Raw genomic sequence first — 12,806 nt, 5'->3', positions numbered from 1 at the left:
GACACAACTGAGCAGCTAAGCATGCGTGCATGCATAGTGTAAGAAATGGACTGAAATAGGGAGATCAACAGCCTTGCCCAGGGGATGACACACATGTGCCTAGGCCAGGGCCCTGAGAAAAGCAGAGGAAGTTAGCCAGACATCTAATAGAAGGTTTTATAGAAGGAAGCTTTCTAAAATGCCACCAAGAATCAAGTATTTAATGCTGTTTGTTGATTTAACAGTAAGGAAATTTCAGTGGAGTGAAGAGGGCAGAGGCCTTCTCGTGGTTGTTGGAGGGAGTGTTACTTGAAATGAGACACAGATCTTAAGTGTAAGTAAGAGGAGAAACAGAGAGACTGGTAATGGGAGGAGGGGTTATAGTATTGAAAGTAGTTAATGTGAGCAAACCTAAGTGATTGATCCATCACTTAGTAATTAATTAGGTCATTTCTGTAATAATAGAATGATTGCTGTACTAAAATTCTTTAAAAGCTAGTGTAGTTCATGGTGGTGTCATTAACCCTCATTTAGCCACTAGAGGGCACCCCACACTCCTTACAATCCATGTGTCAATAACTGGTATATTCAGGCATTACTTTATTGATAGTTGCTTTGAGTATTAATTTAGCTGTTACATTTATCTTTACACAGTATTAACTTTTTATTGCTGTTCTTGTCATTGGCTCAGACAGTAAAGAGTCTGCCCACAATATAAGAGACCTGGGTTCGATCCCTAGGTCGGGAAGATCCCCTGGTGAAGGAAATGGCAACCCACTCCAGTATTCTTGTCTGGAAAATTCCATGGATGGAGGAACCTGGTGGGCTACAGTCCATGGGGTCACAAAGAGTTGGACACAAACTGAGCGACTAACACTTGCCATTAATTAATGTTTCTGGAGATATTAAAAATAGATTCTTGAGGCTTTCTCTCTATGAAAAATAATCTGAAACTGGTGTGACAACCTGCTATTTTCAGACTAATGATTATCAAGTACTGTGACTAGCTGCCCATATCCAGAGAAAGAATAATATCAGGTAGGAACGGCAGTAGGTTTTGAAAGAAACTTTAGGAGATATGGGTTTCACTGTGAATTATAAATTTTATAAATTTGTATTAATAAATGATATGTAACTTTTGCTGTATCTCTTTTTCATCACTCATGGTTGGTGTGCTCAAGAAGTATGTTTTATATTGTTTCCTACCTCTGGCAATGGTGTGAAAAATTTGTAGAATCTTGGAAGATTATATGTATCTTGTTATTGCCTTACCTTGATGGATATAGAAAGCAAAGAGTTGACTAACCAAATTCTTGGATTAATATTCTTTTACAGTAACAAAATTCTTATACAGTCTGTTTAAAACTTAGCTGCACAAGCTATATATTTTGTATGAACTTTCAGAAGGAATGAACCTGGTGCCTGACTTAGAAATTGATTGATCCATGGCAGTACCGTATCATTTATCATTTAGTGCTTAAGAATGTGAGTTTTGGAGAATATCTTTGTTTACCTCCCTGAGTCTACTACTGTTATTATCCGTGTGACTTTTAATAGTTATTTAAACTTCATCTTGTTTCATTTCTAGGGTAAAACCTTGTGCCTAGAAAGTGTTCAGAATGTTCAGTGTTTTATTGTTTGTAGTAGCAAAAACATTGGAAGCCATCAAATATTTTATGAAGGTAATAGATGAATTGTGACAGGTAAAAATGAATAAACAGAAGACAGATGTGAAAAGGAATATATAAAAGAACAATGTTGATGGTACATATGGTATATCATTTAAAGAAAGTAAATATGGCTGAATGATAGGATCTGACAAGGTAGAATGATAGGCTCTTATCCTTGTAAGACTTTTATACATTTAATACAAAGACAGTAAGGGAAGTCTAATAGAAGAAACTTGAACTGGCCTAGAATATCATGCTAGTAATCATATATGTAATATGATATATCTGTAATATATAGCAGTTATACTCTTACACTGTTAATATCTGTGAAGAGAAAGTAGGAAAGCATCATTTAAACCATTGATGCTTTTCATAAAACTTTGATTTTGCTCATCATAGTAGCATCTTTATGTATTTGAAAAATAGTGAATATGTGACATTTTAATATTTATTTAACCATGTTTTGTACACTATGTTTTGAGTTTTAGGCTTAAAAAAAAGTATGATTTTCACAGGTGTTAGAGAAATTAAGGATTCCACCTATAGGAAAAAAAAACTAAAGACTTGCATGATTGATTCAGAATGGACGATGAGGACATTGTAGACAAAAAAAAATCGTGTACTTTAAACTTTTAAGGATAATCCAATTAATTAAATTTGATCAAAATTTTTAATAGACTAAGGTAATCTTTCATGGTAGGGATTTCAATCAGCTGTTGTAAAGCTTTTAAGTGCATCTGATATCAGTCAAAATTTAGGGATCCGGGAAAGCTAACTTAGTATCAGGGAATAGCCTTACCAATGGTTTAAAGTACATGGGCTTTGTGGTAGCTGTTCTGATGTTCTTTTACATGGATTCTTGCCTAGTTTTTGTATTTGTGGCTTTCAAAGTGTTTTTTTTTAAACCACAACCCATAATCAGAAATATTTTACATTATGACCCTCTGTATACTTAATACACTTCATAGAAAGAAGCATGTATGTAAGCATAAAGAGAAACATGTTCCTTACTCGGAGCCCAGTGGCCTTTCCTAAGTATTCAGAAGTGTTTGGTGTTAATGATCTACCTTTCTTTAACACCGTCCTGCCATCTTGCTTCTATGATCAGAAAAAAGTTATGAGAATACGTACTTGCTTTGGTTAAAACTTCAAGTGATAGCAAAATGTACAAAGCAGAAAGTAAAAAATCTCATAATCCCATGCTTCAGAGTTAACCATTTTGGTGTATTGGTATCATGTTTCCAGACATTTTTCTATTTCTATACAAACATACCCTCACTTTTTCTTCTTAAAGACAAATGGGCTCATTCTGTAGATACTTTTTTAAAACTTAACAATAGATTGCTCATTTCATTCCAGTATTTATTACTGGTACTTTTCTTGCTATTATCCTCTGACCCTAGAATGGTAAGTGCTGTAAATCAGTGATCTCTGATGTCCTGTTTTCTGTCATATCCTTTTACGTACAGCAGTGCCTTCTCTAGGTAGATAATCAATGTCTGTTTGTTTAATGAATGAAAACCATTTAATGAGCTGAGAATTCTATTATTTACTGATCTGAAACAAACACAGTCAGATGACCCTGCATCTGACCCTGCTCTATGGGGTATTTATCTTATAATAAAAGAATCAGAGGTGTGAATTCCTTTTGCAGTAAAGAAATGGAAAAGAAGTCCACGTGATAGAGGGACACAGGGGCTAGTTAGAATTGGGTAGCCAAGTGAAATCTTTCTCAGAGGTAACATTTTGGCTGAGTTCTGACTATAACAAAGGGAGAAGCGCCTTTGAAACAGAGGAAACAGCGGTACCAAGGTCACTAGTCAGAAACTTTGTCATTTTTGCCCCATAAGGCTGACTTTTTTCATTGGTTTTCTGCAACATTGACTTGCGTTGTTTTGACCGTTGTTTAGGAACAGTTCCTAAGCATAGCAGTCACTAGTCATTTGTGGCTATTAGAATTAAACAAGATTAAAAATTCAGTTAATCAGTTGTATTGGGTTGGCCAAAAAGTTCTCAAACTTTTTGAGAACCAAGTACTAGCCATATTACAAGTGGTTGGTGGCTACCATGTTGGAGAACGTAACTATAGACCATCTCCAGTTGCAGAAAGTTCTGTTGCACAGCAGTACTTTGAAACACACCAGAATATTAAGTACTTGAGAGACTTTGTTTTGTTCACTGCTGAACTCCCAGTGTCTCCACATAAAGACTGAATAAATACTTGTTAAATGATAAGATGAATAAATGGATGGATGGATGGTTGGAGGTCAGCACAACTGTTCCCAGAGAGGCAATAAGAAAATGCATAAGCTCTCAGATGAGAAAAAGCTTGTTGTGTTTAAAGAACAGAAAGAAGAATAACTGGGATGAGAGAGAAGAGTGACAGGTTGAGATCAATATAGAGAAATTGACAACTTGACCCTGATAGGCAATGTTAAACATTTGAGTTTTAAGTGCAGTGGGAAGCAATGAAAAGATGTGTGTAGCCAACAGTAGTGTGATCTCATCTGGATGCCTTTTTAAAGCTGTTTCTTTCATTTTACTGTTTTTTGAGAGTTTAATAAGGTGGTAGGCATGACAGTTTATTAAACTTGGTATTTGAGTAAGTAAACTGCTTGCAATCCAGATTATTTCGTTTATAATGTTAGCACTAGCATCCTTGTTTTATGTTTGTTTTAATAATTATCTTACTTATAAGCAGGAACTTATAGGCAAGAACTTGTTTTTGTTTTTCCAGTGAAGGTGGTGTTTTTAAAGCTCATCTCACTTTCCCAAAAGATTATCCCCTTCGGCCTCCTAAAATGAAATTCATTACAGAAATCTGGCATCCAAATGGTAAGTTTATCTGGTTTTACATTTGCAAGTATGACAGCCTGTCACTGACGTTTTCAAGGTCATAAGATGTAGTTCTCAGTGAAATTGTGTTGGAATTTTTATGATAGGTTTATTGTGTTTGTTATATACATGGTCTTGGATTAGATTCCTTCTAAAAGAAAGAGTAATGGATCAAATGGAAAAAGTTTGTTGATTTACTTAGTTCTCAGCTATGATGTTCACAGCTGAGATGTTCATGAGTTCATGGGTGATACTCAGCATTTAATAGAGCTCTTAAAATTGAGATTATTTCTAAGGTATGATGTGATTCATTGGCTATTACAGAGAACATAGAAGTAGTTAAACTTGGATTTTTAATTATTATTTTCTCATCTTAGCTCCTAGACTATGGACACTCTTAACTGTTTATGTATATTCTTCATAAGGAAAAGGAATGTTTTACCTATGTCATAAGATGATTGATAGGGTCAAATGAGATAAAACTCTGTGTGTTTAGATCTTTGGAAAGTATCTAACAGTGCTGTGCATCAAATGGTGACATTGACTTTTTTACCTGAAGTTGTACAACCATTTAAAATTCACTTTGTGAGCCAAAGGCTAGTCTAGATAAACTATGTTTATACATAGTCTCTCTGAACTTTTGGCCTTGTTTTGTATGATTGAGCTTGCAAGAATTTCTTTCGTAAGTATTTTGACTATAAGTATTTTGTAATCAGTGTTGTTTTTTTAGACTATTACACCAGTCTGCGTTCTGCTTCTCATAACCCAGACATTGTGTTGCAAGGAAGAGAAACCCTTCTATATTAGTTTAAGCAAAAATCAGTGAGAGTAATGGATGCATGAATAAACCAAGGCTTTGTTACAAGGAAATGTAATAGAACTCAGTGACCTGAAAAACAGTTGAGTCTTAGAAGAGACTAGAACTGATGAATGGAAAACTATTGGGAATCAAGGAGGCCACCATATTTCATCACATCTTAGGTAGCAGTGATCACAGAAGACATAGTATGCACCAGTATGAAGGGGAAAAAAGAATTTCTTTCTGGTAGAACACGTTAATGATAGCCCTGCACAATGTATGGGTGCATGAATCGACCACATCTGCCCGTTGTTGCTTGGGCATATGTTCATTTCTTCCTAGGCTCTTGGCAGTTTCCCCTGCCTTCTCTTGAATTATTCAGTGTGTAATAGTCAATTTTTTTGCACCTGTTTGAAAGGAAAATGTAACAAAAAGTTTCTGAATGCTGTCTTTTGCGTGAATTAGCCTATGTTACTGTTGGTAAAGCCTCTTGGAGCCTTAGTTTCTTTGTGAGTTAAATGAGAGCATATACAAAAGTAATACATGGACTCTAATTATTAAGAGGAATGATAGCACTGGCCTTTTCACTCAATTATCAGCTCAATTATGTCACTCAGTTATTTTGCCTTTAAAAAAAATACTACAATTTTAATAGGTAATAGGTATTAAGCATAAAAGCCTCATTCTAAGAGGTTTAAAATGTTTTCTATATGTTTAAAATGAAATGACATGAGGTTAAAATTTTAAAGATGCTAAATTATAACAATTTCTAAAAAGGAAAATGGATCTTAAATCGATTCTCTGATAGAATTTTATACAAACATTTGATATTAAATGTTCTCAAAAACATATGACTTCCTTTTCTCAAGGAAAAATTTATATTATGTGGTAAGTGAGGAAAATATCTTAACACTGTACTATCATTCTCTGTTCAACTTTATAGTGCTGTTACAAGTTTTACTGTTGTTATTCTTGCTTCTTGATCTGGTTATTTCATTTTAGTTAATAGATTATATTAGAAGGTGTAGGTGAGTTGGGATAAGGAGCGTTAATTGTAGAATAGCTCATGTACAGTACACTGAAGGCATGGGTCTTAAATGTTGCATTCACTGCTAAACTCTCTGTGTCAATTGTGGGTGCCTGGCATACAGCATGCATTCAGAAAGCATTAGTTGTAGAGCCACAATGCATATAAACTTTGATGCTGGTTCCCCAGAGGTGAAAAATACGCTTTAACATTATACCTATCATAAATTTGTTGGACTTTAGGTAGGAAGTCAGAAATGAACATAAGTATTATTATTGGTTTTTATAGGATTTGCAGATTTGGTTGTGTAATGTAAAGAAGTTAGTAGAATATAGGACTCCATTCCCTCTTTTGATCAACAATTAATTTATGGCTTGGATTTTAAAATAGGTTTATAGATTAGAGACCTAATGAATGTATGCTGATGAGTTTTCACTGGCAATATAACATGGTCTTTTTGGAGAAGGGAATGGCAACCCACTCCAGTACTCTTGCCTGGAAAATCTCATGGGTAGAGGAGCCTGGCAGGCTACAGTCCATGGGGTTGCAAAGAGTTGGACACTTCACTTTGTGGATTTGTGTGTGTTTTTTTCCCTGAAAATATAATTTTGCCTTTATGTGATTTAAAAAGTATTTTATGATGTTATTTTTCATTTTTTTCTTAGGAAAGTCTTAGACCTCTGACTATCAACAATTTCAATCAGTAAGTTGCTAGGGAAACTAGGAAATCATACAGAAACTCAGTTCTGATGTTTGGACCATATACTTTGTATAAATGAACAGATTCAATAGATACCATTTATTTCATTATATTTATTACATGTAAATGCTAGGTACCATCTACATATTAACTTGAAATTTTGCAGAAATGAAAAACATGGCTTACATTTCTTTTGGCTTTGTCAGGTGGATCCTATTTGGTAAAATCTCTGGTCTTCCTAAAAGGTTAACAGGTTCCATTTTGGACATTAACTTCTGTACGTATTCAGTGGAACAGTGTGGTACTGAATCTTACACAGATACCATGGGAATCAGGATCATATCAACTAATATGTATTTTATGTATAGCCAATTTTTTAAAGTATTTGAAACTGGAATCTTACTCTCTAATTTTGCAGTTGATAAAAATGGTGATGTATGCATTTCTATTCTTCACGAACCTGGAGAAGATAAATATGGTTATGAAAAGCCAGAGGAGCGCTGGCTGCCTATTCACACCGTGGAAACCATCATGATTAGTGTCATTTCTATGCTGGCAGACCCCAATGGAGACTCACCTGCCAATGTTGATGCTGCAGTAAGGACACATCTGCTCTCCCCTTTAATTAAGCTTGATTTAAACTATATACTTTTATATGTATGTGTTTGTGGACGTGTATTGATATATCTGTTTATTTTCATTTATTTTTCTCATAAATCTTATTTTACTGCCAAATAGTTGTACCTTTTAAGAATAAGGATGCTATCCTACATAATTGTAAAACTATTATTATACTTAATATCTAGTCGCTATTAGGTCCATATTATTTGCAAGCGTTTATCTTTGAGACTTTGAGACCTAACAAAACGTTGGATTACCCTACACCCTACACATAGATTTACCATTGTGGAGATTTTGCAACGTTGTTGTTATTATTAACATTATTGTCATTATTATTATTTGCTAAACTGAGAAGGCTTTACAGATCTTTATATTTAAATACTTCAGCATGTAGCTCTTAAGAACAAAGAGAGGGGGCGAGGGAGAATCCAGAATTTAGGAACTTATTGTATTTTGTATTCATGTTTTATTTATTTATTCATTTATTTTTACTTAGTTTTTTATTTTTTAAAGGATGGTGTTTCCTATCATTTTATTATAGGTTTCTCATTTTTACATTATTGTTTTTATTTTATTTTTCAATCTTCCTTCTTTTCCTTTTAAAAAAATTATTTGTTTTTTGTTCTTGTTTTTTTTGCCTGCACCATGTGGCATATGGAATCTTAGTTCCCTGATCAGGGATTGAACTTGTGGCCCTGCAGTGGAAGCGTGGAGTCTTAACCACTAGGGAAGTCCTGTATTCATGTTTTATTAGTCTTTTTTTTAATCTAGAATAGTCCTAGTTCCTCAGTCATCTATCCCTCTTTAAAAATCCTTTTGTTCTAATTCTTGGAACCTTTGTTAGGATATGTGAAAGCCAGCAGGTTAAATTCACCTTTTTTTTTCCCTCTTGTTAATTCAGATCTACATAAAAACTTGGGGGTAAAAATCTTACTTGTAGAAAAACACTACATATATAACCACCTTTCATTTGATCTTAGCCAAAAGGCCAAGAAGCGCTATAACCACCTTTCAAATCTCTGACTTTGAATTTTTGAATTTAGTAATTGAAGTAAACACTGACAGAAAATCATTCTAACTTTATGCTTAGTCAAGTCAACATAAGGGATGTATGTGTGCAGAATTGGTTCTCCTTAGGAGTGTGTGAGTGGTAAGCCAGATACTAAACTAAGAGTGAAAAAAAAAAGTAAGAGTGAGTTGGAGGAAGAGAGGTGTCAAATGCCAAAATGAAGAAGTAATTACTTTCCATACCAAATACCCATACCTGGAGCTCAAATTCTAGTGGTCTTCAGATATTTTTATAAAATCTGTATATCATCATTATTACTTTAGGAAGGTATTAAAATTTGGGGTGTGTGTAGAAGGAAAGGCCAAACTTTCTGTCATTCAGTTTTCAACCCCACTTTTTAGTGGCTTCAAGCTGCCATTCCCAAACTTTAACTTTGGGGCTCTCTTCAGTAGGTCCTTTCCCTCTTGGCTGGGGTCCCACTGAGACTTCCCTAGGCTGCTGCTTTCTCTGCTCTGCTGCACGTTTCATTGTTCTTTCATCTACCTTTGGTCTTCCAGGAAAAATTTCTCCCCATTATTAGATGACTTCACTGCCATTTTCTTTGGTCGTGAGGATTTATATCTTACAAAAGTAATTCCAGGGACTTCCCTGATGGCCCCAGTGGTTAAGATTTCATGCTCCCAATGCAGGGAGCACAGGTTCTAGAATTAGGATCCCACATGCTACATGGTGCACTCAAATAATAATAATTCCATATGATCTTTTTAATACCTTTCTACCTGATCCCCCTTGCTCTCAGTCTTAATTCTCTCTGCTGAGTGTGCTTTTTAGGTGATTTTTTTTCTCCTTTGTTTTGACCTCCCCTTTTTACTGGAATTGCTCTTTCTTAAAATGTCTTAGAAATGATAATGAGGTAATTAGAGACAATAACATTTTATTCACAAATACTTTATCAAATATCTACAAATCTCTCTGCATTTCCACATTATAGTTTACCTCATCATTTACTATAATGATTGGCTTACTGGGGTGCCTTGCTTTGAGGGGAAAAAATTGTTCAGATCTCTTCCTCTGCAAGAACAAGTGTTGAAGGTTTCTACAGTCTTTGCTGTCCCTACATGGATGATACAGGGAAAAAAATAGGCCGGGCATTTTAGTGAGAAGTTCCTGCTATTTACATGCTAAATACAAATCAGCTCTCTTCTCATGTGAAAGTATGCTGGTGCTCTTTTGTGTTCCCTTTTCATGTGCCTGGCAGTAATAGTGTTATTGTTACTGTCATGTCCTGGCCCCTCCCCCACTAGAAATACTACTCAGTATCATCTCAATATGATGCACTACACCCATCTACTTGATATAGGAGGCACAGTTCTGTCTACTTTATTTTCTGGGTGCTTCCAGTAGAGAGTTGGTGATCCTCCAGATAGCCTGGATATCTTATTTGTAAGCAGCAGCTTTCTTTTCAGTGTAATACAAAATTGCTAAAGCTTTTTAGGGCCCTTTCCTTTTTCAAAGAGACTTTGCCTATAGAAGTAATTTGTATGTATCCTGGCAGAGTGCCTTGCAAAAGTGTTTTCAATCTTATCAACTGTTTAACATTTTAAACGTGTTCACATTGCCAAAGCATTACATTCAAAATTAAAGTAGGTATTTGAGGAGTTTGCATAAAATCACTTGCTATTACTTTTGTACTTACAGAAAGAATGGAGGGAAGACAGAAATGGAGAATTCAAAAGGAAAGTTGCCCGCTGTGTAAGAAAAAGCCAAGAGACTGCTTTTGAGTGACATTTATTCAACAGCTGTAACTTCACTTATTTCAGGGTAAGTTCATTTAAAAAAATCATCCTACTCTTTTACGTTTTTTATACATGACATAGTGTTTTTAGAAAATGTGTGATTTGGGGATTTGAATTGCTTGTTTACATTGGCTTCATTTTTCAGTGGTAGTGTCCAGTAATCTGCTGTTTCTCAGCAGATTAGTGTCATCTACTTGCTTTTTCCTTCAGTAAATCTAGCTGTTTTTAACTAGATATTCCGTGTTAAACTGATTTAGTATGGTAGTAGTTCACTGTTGGTAAAATTTCTCATTATAGAGGATTTTTTTGTTTTTGCTACATTTTCTTTGTTTTTACCTTTTGGTCTGCCATCTTTGACTAAACTAGGCACTGAAATTTCTTATATTTTCTCATACTGTGCTGTATATGGTAAAGATTGACTTAAGTTTTTCCTAGTTTTTTTAAAAAAAGAAAGACCATAGTTTATAATATATTGATAAGACCATTAAATATCTACCTTTCTTGTTTTAATTGGTCTTTATCTCTTTGCTCATTACTTACAGGGCCAGTAGGAAAATTTTTCCTTTTCTTGTATACCATCTGTCCACAAGTCTGCTTTAAGTCTATCAAGGAGCCAAAGATAGTAGGCACCCATCTGGCTTAGCAGAAGACACGGTGTAGATGAATTGACCAAATGTGTGATATTTAAGTTCTTTGGCTTTTCTTTCTTTAAATTAAATATTGAGGTGATAAAACCTACTTATGAAACGTAGCATCTAAAAAAGTCAGAGTACATGCTATATATCTTTGTACCGGCCACCTATTTTAAGAAAAAGAGCTTTATTATTAACTGTTACATCTCCTACATTCCCCTCCTCTACCAATACTTTTTCCATATTCCCAATTCTGTGTTTATCATTGTTTTTCTTCACAATTTCATCAATTTTTATTCCTAAACAACATATTGCATGTTTTTGAGCTGAATGTATGTGGAATTATAATGTCTTTTTTGGGTCATATTCTTTTGTGACTTTGTTGCTCAACATTATATTGTTGCAATTGTCCTTTGTTATATACAGTTATATTCCATGTTCTCTGTTACATAGTATTTCATTAGATAAATTTACTCTTGGTTCTCATTTCATTATTTCTCTAGAGTGGGGTTTTTGTTTGTTTTTTGTTATTGTTGTTTTTGCTTATTCTTGTTTCTGTTTTTGTTTTGTTTTTATTTGGGGGAGGCTGTTTCTTGTTTTTGGCTGTACTGCCTGATTCCTAGGATCTTAGTTCCGCAGTCAGGGATTGAACCTGGGCCTACGGCAGTGAAAACACTGAGTCTTAATCACTGGACCACCAGGGAATTTCCCTATTTTGCTTTGTTTTCGCTATTACAGAGAATGTAGCTATCCTTGTTTCTTGTAGATGTACTAAAAGAGTTTCTCTGGGGTGTATACCTAGGGGTGGAATTAAGTTAAAGGTGTATACACATCACTTTAACTAGATAATGCCAAATTATTTTTTAAAATATTGGATCTATTTATACCCCTGTTGGCAAGGACAAGGGTTCTATTTGCTCCATATTGTCTTTAACATTTGATATTATCAGACTTCTGCAAAGTCTTGTTTGTTTTTCCCAGTTTTTTCTTTTGGGTCTTCACTGCGGTGGACGGGCTTTCTCTAGTTGTAGCGTGCAGGCTTAGTTGTCCTGCGGCATGTGGAATCTTCTGTAACCAGGGATCAAACCTGCAGTCCTTGAATCGGAAGGCAGATTCTTAACCACTGGACCACCAGGGAGCTCCTTCCCCAAAGTTTTTGATCTAGTATCAGATGAGATGTCATTACAGACTTGATGTGTGTTGCCCTAGTTACAATGCAGTTGCATGCTATAATGTGTTTGACCATGGATACTTCCTCTGTGAAGTGCTTTTTCTGGTCTTTCCTATTTTTCAGTTAGGTTATTGATTTCTATCCTTGTCAGTTTACTTTCTTTATAGTATCTTTGGGTGAACAGAGGTGCTTAATTGTAATGCAGTTGAATTTTAATTTTTTCCTATATGGATTTTACTTTCTGTGTCTTAGATTCTTCCCTGCCACCAGAAAGTTATTATTGTAGGATGAAGTAAGAGGACAAAGGGAGAAACAAAATCTTCCCGCTCCCACAGATCAGCTACATGGCCACATTCTGTACCACCAGGCAAAAGGATTCTGTCTTTTGGTTCTGTATCAAGGGTAGAGGGACTGTATTAATTCCCTTGCTATTTTACAAATTACCCCGTGCAATGACCTAAAACAACATCTGTTATCTCGTCCACGTTGAATCTTCTGGCTCTGGGGTCATCATAATGCTGCAGTCAAGGTGTTGGCTGGCACTGTAGCCATCTATCTCAGGGTTCA

At 35.1% G+C, this 12,806-nt stretch overlaps 1 protein-coding gene across 2 annotated transcripts in view; it reads left to right on the top strand.

Annotated features, from left to right (window-relative positions):
* UBE2G1 (ubiquitin conjugating enzyme E2 G1) overlaps positions 1–12,806 on the top strand; it is an 89,284-nt gene that overhangs the window by 65,272 nt on the left and 11,206 nt on the right. For both annotated transcript variants that reach the window (XM_019980987.2, XM_019980986.2), the window contains exons 3-5: positions 4,387–4,484; positions 7,429–7,607; positions 10,339–10,461. In XM_019980987.2, the coding sequence (XP_019836546.1) occupies positions 4,387–4,484; positions 7,429–7,607; positions 10,339–10,425 (364 nt within the window). In that variant the 3' untranslated portion in view covers positions 10,426–10,461. The remainder of the gene's footprint in view (positions 1–4,386; positions 4,485–7,428; positions 7,608–10,338; positions 10,462–12,806) is intronic.

The sequence above is a fragment of the Bos indicus genome, chromosome 19, assembly GCF_029378745.1.
Source record: "Bos indicus isolate NIAB-ARS_2022 breed Sahiwal x Tharparkar chromosome 19, NIAB-ARS_B.indTharparkar_mat_pri_1.0, whole genome shotgun sequence".
NCBI classification, from domain to species: domain Eukaryota; kingdom Metazoa; phylum Chordata; class Mammalia; order Artiodactyla; family Bovidae; genus Bos; species Bos indicus.
The sequence above is the reverse complement of the archived record's forward strand: the minus strand, read 5'-3'. Positions and strand labels throughout refer to the sequence as shown.